Source organism: Limulus polyphemus, unplaced genomic scaffold (genome assembly GCF_000517525.1).
Source record: "Limulus polyphemus unplaced genomic scaffold, Limulus_polyphemus-2.1.2 Scaffold3630, whole genome shotgun sequence".
In the NCBI taxonomy this organism is placed as follows: Eukaryota; Metazoa; Arthropoda; class Merostomata; order Xiphosura; family Limulidae; genus Limulus; species Limulus polyphemus.
Genome location: NW_013669240.1, coordinates 8,421 through 33,975, shown reverse-complemented (window position 1 = coordinate 33,975; position 25,555 = coordinate 8,421). Strand labels below are relative to the sequence as shown.

At 29.6% G+C, this 25,555-nt stretch overlaps 1 protein-coding gene across 4 annotated transcripts in view; it reads right to left on the bottom strand.

Moving 5' to 3' along the window:
- The window catches only part of LOC106469720 (centrosomal protein of 170 kDa-like), a 68,493-nt gene that overhangs the window by 35,153 nt on the left and 7,785 nt on the right, over positions 1-25,555 (bottom strand). For 3 of the 4 annotated variants that reach the window (XM_022398286.1, XM_022398283.1, XM_022398285.1), the window contains 8 exons: positions 23,475-23,602; positions 19,404-19,493; positions 18,746-18,824; positions 16,569-16,672; positions 15,598-15,970; positions 13,708-14,009; positions 11,232-11,310; positions 4,960-5,423 (listed from right to left, as the gene is read on the bottom strand). In XM_022398286.1, the coding sequence (XP_022253994.1) occupies positions 4,960-5,423; positions 11,232-11,310; positions 13,708-14,009; positions 15,598-15,970; positions 16,569-16,672; positions 18,746-18,824; positions 19,404-19,493; positions 23,475-23,591 (1,608 nt within the window). In that variant the 5' untranslated portion in view covers positions 23,592-23,602. The remainder of the gene's footprint in view (positions 1-4,959; positions 5,424-11,231; positions 11,311-13,707; positions 14,010-15,597; positions 15,971-16,568; positions 16,673-18,745; positions 18,825-19,403; positions 19,494-23,474; positions 23,603-25,555) is intronic. The other variant, XM_022398284.1, reaches the window with a different exon arrangement.

Genomic DNA, 25,555 nt, shown 5'->3' with positions numbered 1-25,555 from the left:
TTTTCTGACGCATAAAAGTATTTTTAATCTTAAAATGAAAATTACTTTGCATGATAGATAGGTAAGATGTGAAAAGAAAAAAAAACCATGAGAGAAACATTGCTTTACAAACCTTAATACTTAATAAACAAAATTAGATATTTTGCATATGAAAGCATTGCAATGTTTACTGATAAACTGCCAAATTTCATTAACATTCACTTACTAATTTAAAAGTTATATCATGTAAACTACAACAAGGACAAAATGGTTACGAGATCAGTCCCAGGGACCAAGCCTGGGTTGAAAGAGTTAAAGGAAAGGTTCAGAAGATGATTGAGATATCTAGCTCTTGTGAACACAAACTTTGGAGAATGGGAGAGAGAGAGAGCTGGAAAGTGGCAAATTCTGTGTGCAAGCCCATGCACAATGTTATTTTATGCCCACAAATAATTTCTTTGACTATTAGATTTTCTGTTTTCAAAGCCTTTTAATTGTCGTGTTGCAGACTCAGTCGATTCAAACTAAAAATTTACTGCAAACTGACCTTTAGATTTCCATACTATAGCTTCTAATATGTATTGTGTATCTTCACAAGATTTTGCAAAGTTTTCAGGAAGCATTAAGAGTCATTTATAGACAAAAAAAATCTATTTTTAATGAAGTACTTTAACTAAAAATTTCTTCATGAATACATGGAGTCAAAGTGTTGACCGTTCTAAGTGCAAAGTGATTTTTATAGTAAGATTAAAACTTTTTTCTCTCTTCTCACACTTTTAACATCAGCTCACCAGTGGTGGATTTCTTGTTTAATTCATGTGCTAAGTTCTTTGTGTTTTAATCTTAGCCACTGCTCATTTTCAGCCTTTCCAATAGGTAACTTAAGTCAATATAGAACGTTTTTTGTTAAACGGTTGATACTCAGATTTATATCACATTTAAGATTTCCGGAAAACAAATCTACTATTCAAATTATACAAAAAAGGTACAATAAAGCAGTGTTAAAAGTATAGAAAACTTGAAAAAGATTATATCAAATTAAATAAAAATAAATTAGTTTGTAATTTGTTGAATAAATGGAAGGTTTATGGATTAATACCAAAATTTTTAAATTTTAAAACTGTTAATTTTAGGTTCAAAAAATTAAAACAATATAAGGAAAGCCAAAAAAGGTTTTCAGAAAGTGAAATTAAATATAAGGAGAAGACATTTAAAAAGCTTGAAAAAATAATTATAGAAGATAAATTACAACTTGAAAAGTTAATTAGTAAAGTTGACTTCTTTTATTTGAATAATAAGATTATAAGAAATAACAACACTAAACTGATAGTAATACGATTAGCAAAGAATAAAAAAATTTTAACTTGAAGAAAAACAAATTAGTAAATCTTTTCAAGTAATCCTGATGATGTAATAATAAATTTATGAAATTATTGTTTAAATTATATTTAAAAGAAAGTATTATCTAGAGGATTAGGATTTGCAATCACTCCTAAGAAATTGGAATTTTATGATTATTTATTAGGATTTGAACTCTTATTAAAGGATCTTTAGTGTTGTAAAGTTAATTCATCTGCTGAAATTAATTTTAATAATGTGTGTACACATATTACTAGTACAGGTTTAAATGGTTTACAGAGTTACAACTTGAATTCTAAACCATTGAATATTAGTTGGCTAGAAAATCAAGTCTTGATAAAGTTAAGTACGAACAAAAAGATAGTGATTACGAAGCCTGATAAAGGTGACAAAGTAGTCATTATAGATAAGGAAGACTATAACAACAAAGTTGATGACATTATTAAGGACAAAAGTAAATTGAAACTCCTTAAAAAAGATCTCACCAAAACTAGAGAAAATAAGCTGATTAAATACTTATTAAAACTGAAAAAGAAAGCATCATAACAGAAGATATTTATAATGAAATAAGACCTACTGGTTCGCATGCAGGTATATTGTATGGATTGCCAAAAATTCATAAAGACAATTGTCCAATGAGACCTACTGTGTCCAACATTGGTTGCTATAATCACAAATTAGCAATATTTTTAAGTAAAGGCTTAAAAGAATTTATTAATAATGAATATACTCTGAAAGATATTTTTGAATATTAAGGATTTGAAATTTGATAAGGATGTAGTAACTGAAAGTTCTGATGTAGAATCATTTATTAACATATCATTAGATGAAATCATTGAGATATGTAAAACCTTGTTATATGACAAAAGGGGGTAGCTTTATGTGAATACCTAAAGAGATATTCCATGAATTAATGGTTGTAGCTACAAAACAATCATATTTTTTGTTTAATGGTAAGGTTTATGATCAGAAAAATGGAGTTAGTATGGGTTCCTGTTTAGCCCCCATATTGACTAATGTATTTATGTGTTTTAATGAAAAGAAATGGTTAGAAGAATGTCCAATAGAAATTAAACCAATAGTGTATAAAAGATATGTGGACAACACATTTATCATATTTGAAAGTGAAGAACAAGTAAATAATTTTTTGAATTATCTGAATAAATAGCATAATATTAAATTCACGACAGAAAAAAAAAGATATTAAATGCTGCCTTTTTTTAGACACTCTCTTTGAAAAAAATATGATAATTTTAAATCGGAATTTATCATAAACCTACATTTTTTGGGGTTGTACTTCAACTATAATAGTTTTATACCTAATAACTTTAGAGTAAATCTAATCAGAATTCTCGTATATCGAGCTCATAAACTATGAAGTGGAAAACATCAAAAATTACTTATGATTGAATGACTTCCAAATAAAAGTTTTAACATGAGTTATCAATGATTATATGAACAAAGCTGCCACGCCTATGGAAGAGAAAGATAATGTTCCAAAAAAGATTTTGTATATGAAACTACCATTTACTGGAACACATGCTTTGAAAATCAAGAAAAATATAAAGAACTTCCTTTGTAATGTGTACCCACAAGTTAAACTATGTGTGGTACTTAAACCAGTATACAGAATAAGGAACTATTTTGTTCAGTACAAAGCGGACTGATCACATGTTGTCTACAGATATTGGTGCTCTGTTTGTTATAGCTCGTATATAGGGTCGATGGCGAGGAGACTTAGTGATTGAGTTAAAGAACATAGTGTGTCAAGGTATGCAGAATTCTCAAACATTTTCTGACATAGAGAAGAATGCACGAATGTAAAAATTGAACAATTCTAAATTATCGGATAGGCTGAAAATGAGCAGTGGCTAAGGTTAAAAGAAACATTAGTTATAAAGAACTTAGCACCTGAATTAAACAAGAAATCCAGCACCGGTGAGCTGATGCTAAAAGTGTGAGAAGAGAGAAAAAATTTTACATGTTTGAAATGACCTTGTGTTATCTATTTAAAGATTAAACATAATTTTTTTGCTCCTCTGAAATCTCTAAAACTTAATAAATAAATTTCAGACATTTTTTTCAGTAACGCTTCATATTTTATCTGTTATTTTCTATATCCTAACTCTGTACGAAGTTGGTCAATTTGACCAGCCTTGTAACCACCAAAAAAATGTGAAATAAATCTAAATTATCCTTTTTTCTACCTAGACTGACTACATATTGTAACATGAAACTACATTGTTTATCCTAAATAGCTTTAAACTCGTAACATATTCTTCAGTTTATACTTAAATTTTAAACCATGTCTAACCTAATATTCCCCCTTTAAAATTTATAAATTTCTTGGCAAACATGGAGCTCACATTACTCTATCAAATTTCACAATGCATGTGCTACTTGCAAGCATACCTCGTGAAAAATTAGTATTATTTATGTTACTTATCTAACTTAAAAAGCTGCTACTTTTTACATTTTAGTTACTTTTATAATAATAAATAAAGAATACTCATGGAAAACAAGAAACTTAGTACTTACTTGGGCCTTCTTTTTGTTTGCTGTCAACTGTCAATGAAATTTAAGCCTTTTTTTTTATACTAATGGTATAACTACATTAAATAATTTAATTAAATAATGTACCAAAGAACACATAAAAGGCAAACAATATCCTATTTATATCACAATTTTTCTGGCTTTTTTACTATGCGACAAGAGCCATTAAAAATCTCGGCCAATGTGTTTACCATGGGAAGAAAGTTTGAACTGGAAGTGAACCAGATAATTCTCTGTACGGAAAACAATGTACATAATATGTCATTAAAATTTTGACCTTCTATTGGTTATAAATAATATAGTATTAAACACCAGAGAGAACTATTGGCAACTTCTGAAAGAGAGGTTGTGACAGATGGACATGGCAAGAGGGATCTAATTTTCTAGTTTACGGTTCTGTAACCAAATAAGGTTGAAAGCTATAAAAATTATGCATTGCATAAGTGATGACAACATTATAATGAGTAATTTACATTAAATTTTGTAATTCTTGGAGGAGTGGTAAACAAGTCAGAGAAGGATGGGATGCCTAGAGAGCAAATGTCAGAATTCTCATACTAGGGTAAATTGAGGATTTTTTAAATGTTGTCTTATATAATTAGGAACTTAAAAGCTTATATATTTTTAAAATTTGGATTATTAGCTATGTTTTTATGCATAACATGACAAGAAAGTGGTTTAATTAAAGTTTCAATGTAATTCAGAAAAACCTCATGATGTGTGCAGAAAAAAATGCTCATAGCAAGAGGGTTAACAGTAGCTGCAAAGAAGATTGGAAACCTTTTAAAGGTATGATTTGCTATTAACCTATGAGGAGGAGAGTGATTTTTTATTTTATTTCAAAGCATAATCATCTTCTACAGAAGAAATCTTAAACTCTAACTAAAATATTCTTCAACCAGTGATTTAACACAAAATGGTATAAAATTAGTAAAAGAAGACATAAGTTGATAGCAAAAATTCAAGACACCAGATTAACCTTTTGAACAAGAGTAGCTTATTTGGAGAGTCCAGTAATATATGGAAGTAACACTAATATTTCAAATCAAAAATGAACTGTTTACTTACTTTGGTTAAGTCTCCAACTAAAGAAAAAGCACTTTGTGTTTCAGACATTGAATCATGATTTATAAACACACCAAAGACCTCGTCAATTTTCCGACGAGCCTCTTCCAAATCTTTGTCAGTTTGGTCTCCTTCTACAGTGTATGTCCCAGTTTCACTTTTGTCATCACCAATATAAAGTTCTTTATCAGCTGTAGGGGAGTGAAGGTGTTTCTGTTGCATTTTGGAATCTTGTTTTGGACTTGAGTGCTTCTGCGGAGAAGTAAACTGTCCCTTCCTTTCAACTGAACAAGGAGATACTTCCTGATTTGTTTCTTCCTCAGATACAATCTTTGGTGATGGTTCACTGTCTAACATTCTTTGTATTAAATAAGTTGCAGAAGTACTAAGTTTACCATTAGCAGTAGGCTGCTTTTTGGAAGGACTCTCCTTATGTTTCACTTTCACCTTTTCTTCAGGATATTCTTCTAGGATTCACAAAGGTTAGTTATGAAAAAATATTTATCAAAAACGATTTAGGTATAAATTTATTTAGGTATTTAAAGAATCAAATAATTAACATATAAAGAGACTATATTACAAAATTAAAAACAGTAAAACAGAGAGATTAGAGAAATGTGATACAGAGATAAGTTATAATTTCCCCAAATAGAATAAAAATTCAGAACTTAGAAAAACATACACACAATACAATAACATACATTGATTAAAGTTAAATTTCTGGAATATGTTGATATTTTCAGGTAAGAATATAATGTTAAATGCTTGAGCTAGCTTTTGTTTGGTCAATCTCAGTGGATTAGACCACCTTACAGACATACTACCTTTTGCCACAAACCCAAAACTTGGCCAAAAAAAGACTAAATAGTGTCAGAATTGATTAATCAAACTTAAGTTAATGATGTTTTAATATATTTTTCTCACTGCTAAGTACCTTACTATACTTTACACATTCACAGAACAGACATTACTCTTAAACAATTCCACAATAATGTTGGAAGAATTTGAAGTTTCTCCTCAGTATCTGGTGAGCAAAAACAAGAATACCTTATAATTTCCCCAAATAGAATAAAAATTCAGAACTTAGAAAAACATACACACAATACAATAACATACATTGATTAAAGTTAAATTTCTGGAATATGTTGATATTTTCAGGTAAGAATATAATGTTAAATGCTTGAGCTAGCTTTTGTTTGGTCAATCTCAGTGGATTAGACCACCTTACAGACATACTACCTTTTGCCACAAACCCAAAACTTGGCCAAAAAAAGACTAAATAGTGTCAGAATTGATTAATCAAACTTAAGTTAATGATGTTTTAATATATTTTTCTCACTGCTAAGTACCTTACTATACTTTACACATTCACAGAACAGACATTACTCTTAAACAATTCCACAATAATGTTGGAAGAATTTGAAGTTTCTCCTCAGTATCTGGTGAGCAAAAACAAGAATACCTTATTTCAATTCACTGCCCGAGTTCACTAGAACAAGAATTAAACAAGGAATCCTCAATAGCCGCAGTACTTGAAATTCTTTTAGGCAGAATTAGAGTAAATTCATCTACGAGACCTTTTTTTCCATTTTATTAGCTATATTTTTGAGTGCCAGCAATACCAAGCATGAGGCACGCACTGACCTGTTTCAGTTTTATTATTCAACATGATCTCTACTAGCCTACCCTCAAATAGAAATTCCTTTAGGCAAGATTAGAGTAAAGTAACCTATGAGGCTTTGGGCGTGGTCAAATACATCAATCAAAAGGGTTTAACTGACTGAGTCCAAAACTGTAATTAGATCTCAAATCAGTCAAGAAATGATGGAGCTATGAGCTAAACGTTTTTTTACTTGAGAAAAGAACAACAAAAAACTCAGAGCTGTTCTATGAGCCACAATGTCACAGCTAAAAATACATCACCATGAAAATATTCAGTTTGCAATAGCACACAAACCAATTATCAAAATGAACAGAGACTGTAATAGCATACAAATTAAACTACATATTTCAAGAACAGAAATCTGAGTAAGATCTATCATGCAGTGATTTAACATTCTCGCTACAGCCATCCTTTTCTGCACATCACTAGGTATTAGGGATGTGCCTTCAAAATTTATTTAAAGTACTTTATTATCAAAGTATAAGAATAAACTTGGCATCAAAACATAATAATCCAAATTTTAATATTATACAAGTTTTAAGTTCTTAATTTCATAAGACAATATTAAAAAAACAAACCCTCAATTTCCCTTAGTATAATAATTGTGACATTTACTCTCTAGGTATCCCCTCTTTTTTAATTTATTTATCACCTCTCCAAGAAGTATCACATTTAATCCTTTCTTGACAGGGCATGCCATCACGTTTGTAGAATTACATTCAAAATTTTATTGAAACTATTTTATGAATGTATGTCAATAAGTTTGGTATCAAATTGTAGATTATAATTCGAATTTTAGTATTATACATTAGTTGATTTCTTAATTTAAAAGCAAATATTAAAGTTCCTAAATGTTGATTTTTTGTGTCATGTGGAATGTTTAGTTCAAATTAGATGTTTGTGATGTTCAAATACAAAGTCTAAACTTTCTTATGAATTAAAAACTCAAATTACTGATATTGACAAGCTAGAATATAAAACAAGAACCTCTTATTATCTTTTCTATTTTCTGAGATATTATTATATATAGTGAATCAACCAAGATGCCCCCGCTCACCTCTTTCATTTTTGGAAACACTTGCTTAGATACAGATATTATGTTCTCTGATTTATATATAACCAATTGAACTCTCAGAATGTCCTCCACATGGTTTTCTCAGCCTCTGCAAAGTGTTTACGCAGGAAAACCTTCCTTTTCACAGTAGAATTTAAGTGGAAAGGTAGGAAAAAATGGAGCTCGAAATATAATATTTTTTAGACCCAAATACAGCTTAGTTACTAAGCCTGATAAGTTATAGTGGAATTATGTGTTATTGATATAGTAATTTATGATTTTTTTTGTTATTTCCAAATGCATATATAAAATCTAAAAAAAAAATATTTTGTTTTACATCCTTCACATGCAAAATTTGACAAGGCTTAGAAAATTAAGGCAAGTGAGTACAAAGTTCATAAGTAGAAAAGATCATTGCTTTCTATAATTTATTCTTTACTGTTCTATGTTTTAAGAAAAATAACTGAAATTTAAGAACGTATTTGTAAATAATAATTATATATATATATATATATATACAGGGTGAGTCAAAATGATGTATAAGCCCTTTGATATGTTTCAAATACATAGAAATGTGATACATTACAGAAGTTCAAAATATCCGTCACCAAAACGCATACATGAACGGCATCATTTCTCAACAGTCTGACATAGGTGGTGCACATGTCAGCTGTAATTTTGCTTGCTTCCTTTGTACCATCACCAAAAAAATCCTGCATTGTTTGTGGTTTATGACTGCACATTTTATCTTTCATGTATATACATGCAAAAATGTCTAGGAGAGTGAGATCTGGAGACCTTAGGGGTATTCAAAAGCAATTCCCCTGCGACCTATCCACCATTCGAGAAATTCATTATCCAGATAGGCACATGCACATTAAAATATGTGTAATGTGGAGGTGCACCATCCTGTTAAAAGTACACCAATGTATACGAAAACATGTTTCTTATTGTGGAAACTGTATAATTCATTAAAAATTCAAGATAACTCTAATCCCTGGCAGGTTAACATCTTTCTGTAGAGTTAAGTATATATTTTAGCTGTAAAATTGATCATGCTATCTACTAAATATGGTTATTTAAAGTGTTTATACATAATTTTGGCTCAACCAGTGTATGTGTGTGTGTATATATATGTATATATATATATATATATATGTATACAGATGCAAACACACATACACATACATATGTAATGTATTATAACCAAATTGTGACTAATTTTACAAAATATTGGTCCACTAGAACAAAGCCAAGACAGGTCACTTTGTAAAAGTCAGTTTTATATTACTGGATATGGTAACATGACTGCACATGCTTCGAATCATTGCAACTTCTCTATTGTTAGTTAGACACCGCTGAAAGGTCAATAAAATAATAAACATATATAAAAATGTATAATGGTACGAGATTTAAGCTACTTAGACTAAACATTTGTGGTTTTGTGTTAGAATCTGTAGTCATTCTAGAAAGAAAAAAGCATAATTTATATCAATCTCCCAATTTTTTATGGTGGTTACGAGATCAATCAGATCAACCAAATCCATGCAGATATAACAGGTTTTCTGAAAAAACATTTGATAATTATCTGGAGGTTATGCAGATTTCAAAAGTGAAAATTTGACTATTTTCTGATGCATAAAAGTACGTTTAATCTTAAAATGAAAATTATTTTGCATGCTGGATAACCACCATTTGAAAAGAATTTTGTTTCCATTTTAAACGTTATTCCCACAGAAATACATTGATGAGCTTAGCTGACTTTTTAACAGCTCTTGTCACAGTTACAAAGCCACAAAAAGTGTGATATTTATAGGATATTATCTACTTTTTTGTTATTATTTTTTGTTCTTTGGTGCATTATGTAATTATGTATAAAATTATTTAATGCAGTAGTATCATTAGTATAAAAAGTAGAGTTAAGCCTCATTGACAGTCAACAGCAAAAACAGATCCAACTATGTGCTTTATTTCTTGTTTTTCAAGTGTATTCTTTATCTATCATTATAAAAGTAACTAAAATGTCAAAAATTAGAAACTTTTTAGGTTAGATTAAGTAAAATAAATAATAATAACAATAATTTTTCATGGGGTACACTTTTGAGTAGCCCATGTGTTATTTAATTTGATAGGGTAATGTGAACTACATGTTCACCAAGTGATTTACAACTTGGGTTGTGGGGATATTGGTTTGACACAGTTCAAGGAGCAATAAAAGAATGAAATTTAAGTAGAGATAGATGTATACAGTTATGAGTTTAAAGCTATTTAGGATAAACAAATGTAGTTTGATGTTACAATATGCAAGTCATTCTAGAAAGAAAAAAAATGGTAATTTTAAATTTATTTAAATTTTTTTTTTTTAGTTGTTACGACGTCAGTCAAATTGACCAACTTCATACAGAATTAGGTTAGAGAAAATAACAGATAAAATGTAAAGTTTTAGTGAAAAAACAAAACGAAAAACATTTGAAATTTAATTAGAAAGTTTTAGAGATTACACAAATGAAAGTATTTTTAATATTAACATGAAAACCATTTTGCACTCAGAGCAGTCAACGCTTTGACTTCATATATTCATGGAGAAATGTTTAGTAAAAATATTTCATTAAAAATCCTTATTTTTTGTCTACAAATGACTGTTAATGATTAGTGAAAGCTCACAAAATTTTGTGAAGACACACAAAACATATTAGACATTATAGTAAGAAAATTATAAACATCAATTTGGGGTCACAAACCCGACCAATTCCGTTAAGAGAATTAATTACTGACCATGCACTGTCAGTACCTTTTAAAACATATCCTGATGATTATTCTCTAGAGAAGTTGAACTAAAATATTTAAAACACTGACAAAACATTGCATCAACGTGGTGTTCTAAATATTACTAGTTCCTTTCATTTCAGTACTGTCAAATCAATCCCACTTCTACGGACACATAACTCTTATTTTAATATCACATTACCAAACTTTTTATTTTATGCTAACACTGCATTTTGTTTTTGTATCAAACTAGTAGTTACTAAACTTAAGATGCCATCATTTATCTTAATTTAGTATCACTTGCTTATCCAATTATACTATCTATTCTTTTATTTCAATATCATTGTAATATCTTTATTGCAAATTATCAATGTTCCTTGTTGTCCAGTACCAGTATAAGTAACAAAGGTTGTATGAAGTATTATTATTTGTTTCATTTTAAGAATTACTATGTTACCACTACTTATGAAGAAAAATTACACTACCATAATATCAATGAACTCATACAGTTCACACAATGCTTCCACTGTTTATGCTCATTTAGTAACACTGCACCTTTCTAGTTTGCCTGAAATTATTATTGTTCCTTTTGTTTTAGCATATCTATACTAACATTGTTTAACTGTTTTTGGCGTGTTTCAAATATTCATGGTAATGGGACATAAATCATGAATCCTGAGTTCAGCACTCTTACCACTAGTTCATGCTCTGCTCTTTTCTATCTTAAGCAAGTAATATACTGATTTTCTGAAGATATCAATGTCAATTTAAAACTGATTTCGCTATACTAACCTGATTTTTCTGAAGCAAGCCGTTCTTGCTTACGGTTTGTATCACTGGAACTTACAGATTTTGCATCTTGAGAAACTGCCTAAAAAATAAATTTTTTAAATATATATATAAATTCTTTACAAAATATAAAAGAAAGATTATTACATAATTTGCATTCTTTTCAATAGATACAGTTTAACATATGTTAGTAAATACTACACTGTGCTTTAGTAATATCAACCTAGATTCTACAACACTGCCTTTTAATCATAAATTCCCACACATACATAAATCAATACAAGAAACATTTTATGAATTTCTCAGGATTTTCACCCTTGATTAAAAATAACTTTCCAGGACATTCTTCTTGACACTTTATAGCCTTGCATCACCTCTCATATTTTTGTGATAGGCTAGTAATGGACAAGCTGCATGTAAATTTTGTGTGAAGTTTAACTGAGCATGAATGAATGTGTGTGTGTGTGTGGTAACAATACAGTGTATAAGATGCAGTTAGTTATGTTACCACACTTTTTTTTACAAGCTATAGCTTTTACAGTAAGTAAGATTTATTTCTAAAACAGGCACAATGTTTTGATCACTTGCGAGATCATTCTAAAGTACACTAGTTTTAACCGTAAAAAAAGATTAGCATTTAAATCAACATTTAACCAATGTAAAAAAATAGTAAAATATATATACACACACACACAATTTAATCAGTAAGTAAACTAAAAATGAAACTATTCACACACATTGTATTGTGAAATGTTTGCATGTATTTCTTGGGCAGACGAAAATTTGCAAAGAAAACAAATGCCAATAACATGAGTATTTAGTGAGATTAATTTCTAGTATAGATGCTTACAATAATAAAACTAACATGGCTGTCTCAACTTCTTACCAATACACCTTCAGTAGGAACTAAAATGATCAAATGTACAAAATCAAACTCAGAATTTTCATCATTAATCATCACAGTTGAAACACTGGCCTCCCTTTTGATTATGCATGTATAGGCCTAAGGTTATTATTAGACGGACACGACCAATTCAGTCTAGGAAATACAGAAGACCTAGCTACCATGATACCATAATGATAACTGCAAACAAAATGTTATGAACATTCTGATCAATATGAAACAGAATAACAATAAATAAAATAAAGCTAGTTTTGCTCCTATCCAGGTCAACACTAACTATGAGTATGAATGACAATACATATCCAAGGTGTGTGTGTGTGCATCTGCTGTGCTCAGGCATTATGTATGTATTACAGTATAATAATATGTGTGAGAGTTCCGATGAAAGCCCAGTCTTACTACAGACTGTACTTTACTGTACTTGGCAGGCAGGCCAAGCTGGTTAGAATGAAAACATTGAACATGATGGCCAAGATCACTGTTCTGTTTAAAAGTTTACAGATCATTGACTGTTTGTTTCCTTAAGATATATATATAACATTAACATTGTTTGGACTTATTTTTTCCAATGTAACAAAACTTTCCAGGAAATAAAGTGTCAAAAATTTGTTGAATAAAGATGCTAAATTGCCAACTAAACATTAATTGTCCTTTTTAGAAATAAATAAGTTATAAAAGCATCAACATTCTAGTAACTGGATCTTTTTTAGGGTCTTTGTACATCAATATTGTCATAATTGGATCTTTTTGGAGGGTCTATGCTTTTTTTTTCGGACAACCAATACAGCTTCCAGACAACCTCTAATACAGGTCAGGTTGACAACCTGGAAATTTCCTTAAAATAGAGCCTTAACACATATTACCCTGCCAAAAGTAGCTGGACACTCTTTGAACAGATGATCTGGTCCACCAAGGCCAGTCTGCAAGGAACTAGGCGAGTATAACTACAAACACACAATAATAATGTTGACGTTTTTTTTCACTATGCTAAAACATAACTTATTTGAATTTGACAAAGGAGAGAATATTGGTTTCCTAAATAGTAGAAAATCAATTTGTAATACTGGATCACTCAAAATACACTATACTTGAGACATTAAATAGTATTACAAACTAGATGAACAACATCTTAAAAGCATTTAAATGATGCAAAAGTGTTTCACTTCTTTTTTGTTTTTTTCAATAGTTATGAAAGTTTTAAAAATCATATTTGCAACAAATTTACAAAGAACTTTATTCATGCAATAAGGCTGCAAGTGAAAAAGCACCATTAAAGATTTTTGTACCATGCCTTCCGTAAAGGGTTGGAATAAACAAACCATATTTCCCCCCCAATAATGACCAGCAATATTTTGCTTATTGTAAATCTTATAATCTTTGAAATCTTAAAAAATGTTCAAAAATTTAATGTGTTCACTTCAACAAGTTTCAAAGTAATGGCTGTGGAGAGAATTGTGTGAGATGGGAAAAAGAATTTTAAAGTTCTGTAACAAAGTTTTCCAAAGTTACAAATAACTGATAGAAATTATAAAACTTTAACAGCAAAAATTGTCAACTGAGAATTAATCCTTATACCTTTGTTCCATTTGTATTGTCATTAGCCTTAGTTCTTTGTCGTTGTCTGTCAGGAGGGGCAAATTTGCTTATGCTGTCCTTAATACCCAAAGTTTTGCGAGGTGCAGCAAACTCATTACTAAAAGCAATGGTAAAAGCTACAGGTGATGTTGCCACTCCCTTATCTGGAGAACTAACAATTCCACTGTCTGTCCTGTCATCTTTCTCCTCAGAACATGGAGATTCAGCTTTCTGTGAAAAGCTTTCTTGACCAACAGTATGTTGGGTACTTGGTGTTGGGGTTTTCTCCCCAGTAGTGCTTTCTGTGAATATTTGATAATGAGCCTGATTATTATTACATAAATAGATCTCAAGTTTACAAATGATTTAGAAATTGGAGTTAGAGAATCATATACATTTTTTATAAATAATTAATTATAAACCTTCACTAGAATAAATATAAAAATGGCTAACTTCCTTCATTATTGTTAAATTAGTCATTCCATAGATCAGTTAGAACATTAAACCCAAATATAAAGAACATGGCAACTGTAACATAATTGTGCCTATTTAATAGTAATAACAGACTGAAGATATTCCATCCTTGAGTTTCCTTCTGATAACTTGAACAATTATTTCAAATATTCTGAAACTGTCATAAAATGGAATATTATTATTTTCCAGTGTACAAGTGAAATCACAAACTATTGAGATCAAATATTTCATTTCATTTAGCTATATTGCCAGTAGAGGAAACTGCTGCACCACACAATGTTAACAAGGTTCTCTAATTTGTCTAAAAAAAAAAGTGTTGAATTACACAGTCTTTGTTTATCTAGTTGTCTCATGTGTACATAAGAATGCTCAGGTGCAACATTTTCAATGTTTCTGAAGTTGCCAAACAATTTTGTACATAAAATTGTTTAGGCATTATACAATCAATCTAATCTATATAAAAGCCAGTGTGTGTGTCACGCCACGCTTGATTTCTCAAAATAGGAGTCATAAAAGCCAAAATGCATTTATACATATAGAATAGTTCAATTACTGTCTGCCCATTACAGTTTTAGTGACAGGGTGCAAGGTGGCCGTGAAGAGGGGTGGGGTGTTTTGAGCATTGGTATAATAAACCTAAAGTAAAGACGTAGTGTGGGATCACCTAGCCTAGAGCCAAGTGCATAAAACTTATCATGAAAGTAAAAATATATTCAATTTTAAACTTAAATCATTTATGAATTAAGCTATTTTCTGTTATATCACCAATGTTTTTAATAATAAAAAAAAACCTCTTTAATCAACAGACACACTAAATTAAGAAACCAACAAATATTTTTCCACTTTTGTTGTCTATACATTTTATTTCATACTTTCAGTACATAGACTAACAACAATATTAGGTTATACTTTTGTTGCTAAGCAGCATGACATAAAAGCCATTTTAGGAACATAGTGTTACCAAAATGCTATGGCTTTTCTATATATTACAAGCTCTTAATATAACTGGTTTTACCAATAATTATCCCGTAAATAAGCCATGAACATATTTCATGAATGATCTTAATTTTGATTGGTTCACAAAGGAATTTACCGACATTTGACTGCCTCGACTGCACTTTTCAGCCTCTTTGTTGGTCAAGCTTGATTTCACAAATTTTATTTATTTCAGTTAGCTATGAAATGTGAGGTTAGGGTATACAATGGGGTGGGGTGGTAGTACTTGCCCCGTCATTTTTGACGGGCTATACGCTAGTATTTACACAAAAGTGTCAGATACCATACAATCAATGTTTATGTACATGTCTTACATGCACATGGGTTTACTGAAATAATGCAGTGTGCTTATTTAGTTGTCTTACCTGCATACTGGTTTACTGAGATAATACAGTGTGTTTGTTTATGTAGCTGTCTCACCTGGTGAATGTGGATGACTACTATCCCCTGCAGATTTTACATTAGTGCGACTTCCATGAGGACTCATAACTGATGGTTTTGCTTGAGGTTGTGACTTCTGTGAAATCAAAAACACTGGTGAAAGTCTTGAATGGGATGACTGCTCTTGAGCACTACTTGGAGTAGTCCTGAGGTCTTCTAGTGAATCAGTATATTGTAGCTTTTCTTGGTGGTCTTGTAGTTTGTCTGATGTGCTGTATTTTCTATTTGTTACTACATGACAACCATTTATATCTGTATCTCCAACAGAATGCCGTTTAAATTTCGTACTAGTCTCTCTGTTTTGATTGGTAGAGTTCCACGAGTCTGTGAATGGTTTGCTCAGTAATGTTGCCTATCAATGCACAAAGACTATCTTTAGATTTACAAGTGAATTGCTCAACATCTTTAAACAGTATAACAGTGTTTTTCTAGGCTTGTATAGAATCATCTTAAGAAGTCACAGATTAGCAAATTAAAATATTCATGCAAGATGAGAAACTCCTGAAGTCTAAGTTCCTACGTTATACTAATTTAAGGTACAAAACTTAAGTTAAAACTAATAAATATAAACAATTCAAAAATGTATGAGAAACTTGAGATTCTATATAATTAATAAATTAAATTAATAGTCAACATTCGCAAGAAAAACACTTGTTGCTTGGACTTATTCTTAAACTAAACAGTGTAATCTAGTATTATTAACAGTTTCACAAAACAATTACATGTATGCAATAGTACTGCGAGTTTTTTACATTTTCAGCTAGTGTTTTTTGACTTTGTGGCCTACAGATCCTATACTTAAATTATCAATAAAAAATACAGGTACATTTATATTTAGAACAAAATTAAATTAAAAAAACAGAAAAGATAGCCTTTATTAAAAAAGTTGATGACTTTTATGAAATGTTTTATTAAGAGAAAAAGGATTTTTTTGTACAACAATAATTTACCCCTTTAGAACTTTGGTCGAGTTGAGAAAGACAACTACTTGATTCTATGGTTTGTTTTGGAGTAGAAGCTTCTACAGATTTTCTCACGTAAAAAACATCAGATCGTACAATTTGGTTAAGGTTTAATAACTGATGCTAATTAATTCAATAAATGATAAAGGTGCATCCTGACTATGAAAACTTTCTCTGATAAAACCACTTTAAAAATACTATTTTACTTCCTCAAAGAAATTTGCAGAAACAAAATTTCAGAACAGATAATTCAAATTGCAGCAGTAATCTTTCATGTCCTACACTGCTTGTCTCCAGTGAAGAAGCAAAACTGTATTGTTACCTTATTTAAATATACAATTAATTACATATTTGACATATAGAAAAAAAATATGGGTTTTTAATTTATTTATGTTGCTAAAATAGATTGGTTCACATAGTATTCATTAAAATAAGTTATGCTTATGAGTTCTAGTAGGGTTTAAATTTGGGTTACATATGTATCCAGATGATCTGAAGTTTTACTGAGTATAGTGGGCTGGCTAGTAATAATCAAGACAAAAAACATTTTTAAAGAATGTTTGGCCACAGGAGATTCCTTTAGACGTCTAGTGTTGATCCATGGGATTTCAAAGTAGATTATCTTGACAATTCCTGAAGTGTGTGAAAAGGGCTAAGAAACATTTGTCAAATTATTTGAAAGTGTCCCACAAACATTATTTTGTTTGGTTTGTTTCAATTAACAGCACAGTTCTCAATTGTCCTCTCCATGACTGATTGAAATAACGAAATCTTCCAGAAAACAATTATTAATATTTAACTGTTGAAACAAAATTACTAAACAACAAAAGTTTTCAAAATATAATTGCAAAATCATCCACAGTTGAAACAATAATTTCTAAACTTTTTATAAATACTTATTTTTGAAGAAAAATTCCATAGATTAGATGCACCTTAATACTCTACCTCAGAAAACATACATATGCAAAGGAATAATAAAAAATTCCTCAGTCTTTTTCTAACTAATCCTACGCTGATAATATTAAAAAAAAAACAATCATTCAAATGAAGGCTATTGTACTATTTAATCTCCAGAATCAACATACAAAGCAAACTGGAGAAAAGTACCAATACATGTACTATCATTTAATTTAAAAAGAAAATTAAATGGATTACTATTATCAAATTATACCATTCATATCCAAAGTTAATTTACAAGTGTAAAAATACTAGTAATGGCTGTATTGTATTATTTTAAACGCCACATAACTTACACAGGAAATGAGAAAAGTTGACAGTAGCTAAGTGGTACCATTCTATGTCTAAAGTGAACTTACAGAGGACTATAACTAGATTGGTAATAAAGTGATACCAATTTACATTAATAATTTACAGAAGAGTTAAATGTACCATTCCACATTCAAGAATAATTTATACTCCAAAATGCTTGGTTGATAATAACTACATGGTGCTAAGTTTACACAAGAAATATGCCACTTTGATGACAACTCAGTGGTTCCACTTTATAAAATTTTATTTACAGAAGCAATGACCTATGTTCAAAATAATAAACTGCAAAACCTTACTGTATGTATACAAATAAATATAATTGAGCTGGATTGTTAGTATGTAATGGTATCTCCTATATTTATAAGTAAATTACATAGAAAATTACCCAAGATGACAACAGTTAAGAGGTAATATTCTATAAATGATTTACAGAGGATGTGAAAAGCACTGACATTAGCTAATGGTACCCCTCTACATACATGAACAATTTACACCAAAAATAAGCTTTGTGAAAATGATTTAGTAGTAGTACTATGTTATATATGACCATAAACAATTTACAGATCAAACTGGCAAGGTTCAGAATAGCTAAATGATGCCATAAATATATACAGCAACTGAGTAAACTTTCCAACAACAAAGTGGTACCATTCTATTTCCTCAAAAAGAATTTAAGCTAAATGACAATACTTAATCATTACCACTTTAGATCCAATGCATATTTTTAAATGAAAAAACAAGCAGTATTGACATGAGCTTAATACATATCATGCTGGATATATAAAACACATATGCATGTTTATATAAAGATTAAATATTTTCTGTAAATAATATGTAAAGAACAGCTAGTTCATATAAATATTTAAGTTACATTGTAGATTACTGTAAAAGGATATCGTAGCCAAAACGAAGACAGTCAAGATGGTTTAACTTCACATAAGACTGTTCTGGTATACGCAATCCATTTAGATAAGTCTGAAAGAAGTGACAGAATGTTTTATTGTACATTCCTTAATATCTAAACAAAACTATATTTACATCTACATGAAATAATGAGGGGAGATACTTATCACTTTGAAAATTGAATTGTTAAACAAACAAAGTATATGTACTGATTACAACAACTACTACTATAGTTTTTTACACATAAATCACTATTGCCATAACACCTACAACATTTTTCATGATTTTAAAATACAACTTATGACATATTATGTTATTTACTTCAAAAATAAGATTTTCATGCATATTAGAATATTTATTAATAAAAGCAAGAGCCAAACAACTTCAGCAATAACTGCTACCATTATGAATGATGATGACAGCAGCAGCTTTTTTTCATTAATAATCATTTTATTATGCATAAAAATGTCATTTGTATCTGGTTCTGAAATCAAAAATACAATTTAATTTACCTTTAAAAGAAAATGTTTATTATTGTACTTGCTTCATATTAACTTTTCTTAAAAACTTTTCCTAAATTCTAAACAATTAGGTATTCCCATCTACTTGCACATTTCTTTGTTTCAGTTCAAAAATAAAAAGTGTTCTCACTCCATTTAGACTGTTCAGATCTTTAATACAAAAGCATCGTTCACTGGCATCATAACATATCACAGCATGTCTTTTATCAACGCTAGAAGACTGAAACAGAAAGAAAGTAGCTGTAAGTTTCATGATTTTACAGTTAAACGACTTTTCATAGCACATGATAAGGTTTTCTTTGTTAAAGCTAAAAAACAGACAGAATTTAGACAACATTTTAATGGTTAACTAGCTAACCTTAAACTACACAATAGTAGGTCTCTTGTCAATTCTAGTAGATTGTCAAAGGTGTAAACAGATGTCACCTTTAAGGTTAAATAGTCATTTGTGTCTAACCCTACAAAACAACTAACAGTATCATAACTAGAAGACTAAAAGAAATACAACAATTTTGTTTTATATATCTACCTAATTGTATGTACCAATGTATGTGTGTACCTTGCTAATACAAGATGGTTATAAGAAAAACAAGAATAAAATATATTAATATTTGGTTATACCTGACTACATAACACACACCAGCATTTCTCTTAGTAATACATGAGAAATACATACACAACTAGTTTCATTAACTTTTATGTTTTATATTTCATGTAGTCAAAGCTTGACATTTCTTATGTATAAGATACTGGACCTTTAAGATATTGCCCTTAAATAACACAACACAGCAACTGAGACAGCTAGCTCTATAAAATTGTATGCACTTGATACATCATACAAAAAATGTAGAGATTTTCATTTTACTATGTAAAGCTAATAGTACTTACAGTATATAAAAACACACAACAAATCTCATTAACCAATACAGAGCCTATGTACTATAAAAAATTCAAAGGTAAGATACATAAAATACAAAATTATGTGGATCCTACAGCACTTACAATGTAAGAACACTGACCACTTGTTTCAGCAAATTGTATGCACTTCTTGCATAAAACAGAACCAGAATCTTGTACGTAAGACAAATAAAATACTTGAATGTATGGATCTGATAGTACTTATATAAGAAAACAAACACCTGGTTTCACCACCTTGCACACACTTTAAAACCACACCCTATGATATCTTCTACGTGGACTAAATTGCACAAACATGGATATTCATACGAACACAACCATGCTTGTAGAACCACTACATAAATGTACAGGCAATTTATTTTGTCAGTAGAGTGCCCAAGATAACTGGATTATGAATCCCACTCAACCATGACCAAATGTTCTACATGGTAGATAGAATATAATTAAAAGAGTTGTATCACTCAACCTTCAAAAGGTTAGGCTAGTAGATCAATTAAATGTATATATCTCAGCCATATAAGAATGGACATATTTTAACTTGCATTCATCAAACTTGGTAAGTGCTGATTGGATAAATTTTTCATGCATACTAAATTGGACCTATTTAGACTAGATATACAAATATGAATAATAAAATTATCAATTGTATTGCTTAAGTATATTAACTTCCTAAGTTACTCCAATATACACCATATAAAAGTACTCCTTCTTTTGTAGTTAATTTCAAATGACTAAATTTTCTCATTACAAATATCATATTACAGAACAAAGTTCAAAATAACGTTTTCAAGTTTTTATTAAAAAATAATGCACTCTTTAGTAAACACATCCAAGAATTGAACAAAAGAAAAGACAACCATTATAGCATTGGTAAAATACAACTTTTAAATGCATTTATAATTAAACTTAATATATTTCATATGCTTGTACAACACCACCTTTTACAAAATTATCTATAATCCAATTTAATTTGGTAATAACCAAAGTACAAAATGTTATCAGAAATAAATAAAAAAAATCAAGAAGACCTGAAATAAACTTACCACATTTTTCTTTTTAAATAACAATGTTCTAGAAGTATCAAGAAAAATGTCAAAGTAGCATCTATATGTAAAATGTTGCTTGAATACAGCAACAAAACTACAAGATATATAATTCTGAAACACACTTGACAAATAACACAAACTCACAATTCCTTATTTAGATAAGAAAATCACAGAATGATTCAACCGCTTGCCCTACTTGTCTACAAAAGGTAAGTGTACTTTACTACAGGTTTGTACTTGTCAAACAACTCACACTCATGAGGTCATGGTCAAACCTACACATAATATTAATACAGAAGCATTACATGTCAGCTCATGGATATAAATTCCAGTGCTGTCATCTAGTGAGAATATTAATCAGTACAGTACCAGATAAGCAGTTTAATATAATTTACTGTTAATGAAATTATATACTCTTATCTATTATACAAATACAGATAAAATATAAATCAACTGATAAACTATTTAATATCAAAGGCTTCATTTTTAAAATTAAATAACGTTATATTCCATTCCTCCCATAAGAAGAGCAAAAAAAAGAAGAAAGCTTGTTAAAATAGGGAAAAAGTGCTATCATAAAGTATTATAAAATAAAGTTTTTGGCTAACATAATTGATTACTATTACACACATGCACATGATTTAAACTACAACTCATCAAAATACTCAAGTAATGAAAAATTTCTGTAACAATGCACTTGATCTTAATGTAGTCATTAACTGTGTCATGGTGCCACATTACAGAAGTCATATCTGAATTAAACCCTAATAGAAAATGCTTAATATTTGTATCATTAACTATCACATGCATTAGTAATACCTGACATCTTTATACTATTTATTTTTCTAGGCTTTACAAACTTCTACGTTTATATTATTAAAATAATATATAAATCATATATTATTTATATATGATTGATTCAAGATTGTTCAGCTTAACTGAATAATGTCACAACTCATCTCAATAATCAACTAATCAAAATAAGTTTCTGATTAATATTATTTTCAGTTATGTCCGCTATCCAAGTTGCATGAAACAACTGATTAGCTCAATACAATCTATTAATGAACCCAAGAATTAACTGATAAGCAACTTTCACTAATCACCCAGCTCTAAAAGATGTGTGTGTCATAATTATGTATTTCATGTATTAAATACAGTACGTATAAATCTTCTGTGTCACATTTGCTTTTCAAGTATTTTCATGTATCAAAACATATTTTATCTATGTAACAAGAAGTTAAAAATGTTTGATTTTGGTGGAAACTTGTGTATTTTGGCCAAGAGCATCTACATCGGCAAAATCTACAGTATCAAATTGTTTACAGCTACCTATTCTAAAGCGTATTTTATTATTAAAAGTTATAATTCAAACAATGAAAGCCAGCAAAGTATTAGAAGCTAATAGGCCTAACATTTGTGTTAATCACAGACAAATTGAGAGAGATGCAAATCAAATCTGTAGTTTATGTGATATACATTTTATTGTTACTTTTAGTGGGCAACCACTTGGGCAAATATTTCTACAATGGCTGGCAGAACTGCATTGCAGAGGCCTAATAGTTCAAGTCTAGCCAGTTGGCTTATGTGATAATTGCTGTAGCAACCAATCAAATGAGTTTAAACTGAAGTCTCACTATATCCCTTTCTTAATACTTTGCTTGTATATCATTATGCCATGCAATTCAGTTGGGGATTGCAAAACTTACAGCACTGGCATGTGAAACACTGAATCTTGTTAATCATGATTACAGTAACCTTCCGTAATTACTCTTAACCTTCTTGCAATATAAATGATAAATGCTTGTATCACAGGTGTATTGATACTTGATTGGTAGAATCTGTGAATCTTACTTCTGAAATGTTTACTAACAAATTTTTTTCTAGTGCCTTCTATATTTTACTAACAAAACTCCCACACTGATAATCAATTTGGTAGTTTGATAGCATTAATCGTGAACCCTGAAAATATTCTAAACAAACGAAAATCATATGATAATTTCAAATAGTACATAAACTATGCAATAAAACAAAACATGTACAAATATATGAAAAATCAACATTGAACACACAACTCAAGCACTTTTATCAGATTAATTGCATTTATCTACTTATTTAGTCCACAAAATATTTTTCTGATCCCAAAAGCATCAATTATGAAATAAACTTAAAACAAAAGAACAAATATCTATGGTCACTCAAATATACTTTTTAAAATATAATTTTACAATTAGTACCTGCAAGAGAATATCACATTCTTGACGACCAATAAAAATCATGCTTTGAGGAAGATGATATGATGCTCCTCCCTTACCCAACAGTATCCAATTATCTGCTTTACATGGACTCCCCATCGGTATAAGAACTGAAATAAAATTTTATATTTTCAAGATTCTCTTTCTTAACCATAATTCTGCAATTTACTTACATCTTCATTACTGTAATGATAGAAAAGTATTTTTCAACTCAACTACATTTCTCTGGTCTACTTGCATCGTTATAAGAACTGCAATAAAGTATGATGTTACCAAAACTATTTTTAAACAACTATAACTCTATGGTTTATTTGGTTCATCATCTTCACAAAAAAACAAACAAAAAACAATAAAGTATGATGTATTTAAGACCTTTTACCAATCATATTCCTCTGGTTTACATATTATAGAAACTACAAAAATGTGACATGCAGTCAGGATTTTCCTACACACATAAAATACTGGTGTTAACCTAATTATCACCTTAGCCTGGACTCTCCACTGGAATAAGAACAAAAATAAAGCATAAATTAATTAGTATTTTGTCTACACAATCACAATTCACTAGTTTACTCAATTTTCTACTTTGTCAAACTTTTTCTCAGACTATAAACTGCAACAAAATGGATCTAACACTCACACATTATCATTAATAAGTGTATAAAACTAATCTCAATGAGTTGAATGGTTTTGTTACCTTGCTTCATGTTCTTATTCCAAAGTTGAGCTGACATAATATTATAGCTTAATTCAATAGTTAATAATTTGATTAAGTTAATAGCATTGCCCAGTTTAGTCAGATTTTATTGTTTTGTATTACAATGAAAACACTTGGTTAAAATCCTAACAGTTACAAGCCATTAATGAATTGTAGATATACTGTTAATACTTTTGTTAACATAAATAAAGAACACACAAAGATGTATGCATTGTATGAACACAAAGCACAAGAATTATAAATTTCCAATACAAGAACAATAAAATTTGCTGTTAATTTCTCAATTTAAAAACAACTACAGTAAAAGCCTCGTTATCCAGTATTTTCACATCCAGAAAGCTTTAATAACTGCAAAATTTCAACATCTCCATATGCAAATGCTTAATTTAGCTTAGTTAGTAGCAATACTGTGGCTTTGCTTACATTCTTTCCTACAACAATTCAGTTGCTAGCCATCTGTACTGTAATTCACATGTCAAATACTGTACTTATAAATGTTTTTAAACAGCTTAAGGTTTTTCACATTTATTATTGTAAAAAACACAGATGATGAAAACATATTGTACTACATTAACAAGGTGTCAAAATTTTTCCTGTAAACTATCATAAGAGAAATGTTTTCATAACAACAATTTTTGCCTAATCTGGCACTTCCCAGGTCCAGCAGATGATGGTCAGTAAAGCTTTTACTCTAATTTGGTACTTATTTAGCTTTTCACTGTTGTCATAAACTTGCATGTAGTTTTTTATGAACTAGGTTTTAATTTTAAAAGCTTTTTTTAACATGCTAAAAAGTCTTGCTTGCATTCCAGTTCATTAAGCCTATAAACATCTTGATTGCCTTTAATAAATTTCACCAGAAAACAAATATATTTTACAGGGCAATGATGTTTTTTTGCAAGCAATATCATAATCTATATACTACTAAAACTCTGAGATTTTTTGTTTGTGTGCTTGTCTGTAATTAAAAAGATCAAAAATGGCGTACAATAGCACCATATTTGTAATGAAATGAGAATAGAAACATAATAAAACAAGTTTCATTAAAATTGGGCCATGTGAGTTAGCGCTGTTTTTCAGGTCACTTTTTGTACACTCCATTATTATAAAACTTCGTTTTCCACCTGATGAATCACTTTAAAATATCTTCTATACAATAATATATGCACAACAGAAATTCAATGATGAGATGAAAATGTGTTACAACGGCACGTAGAAAGAACAACAATAAAATGGACCTACAATATTATTGACTATTTGCAAATAGGTAACTATGGCGATGAGGCAATAAAATAAAAATCAAGTCGAAAACAACAAAAAAAATGTTATAAATGAAAACCTCTCG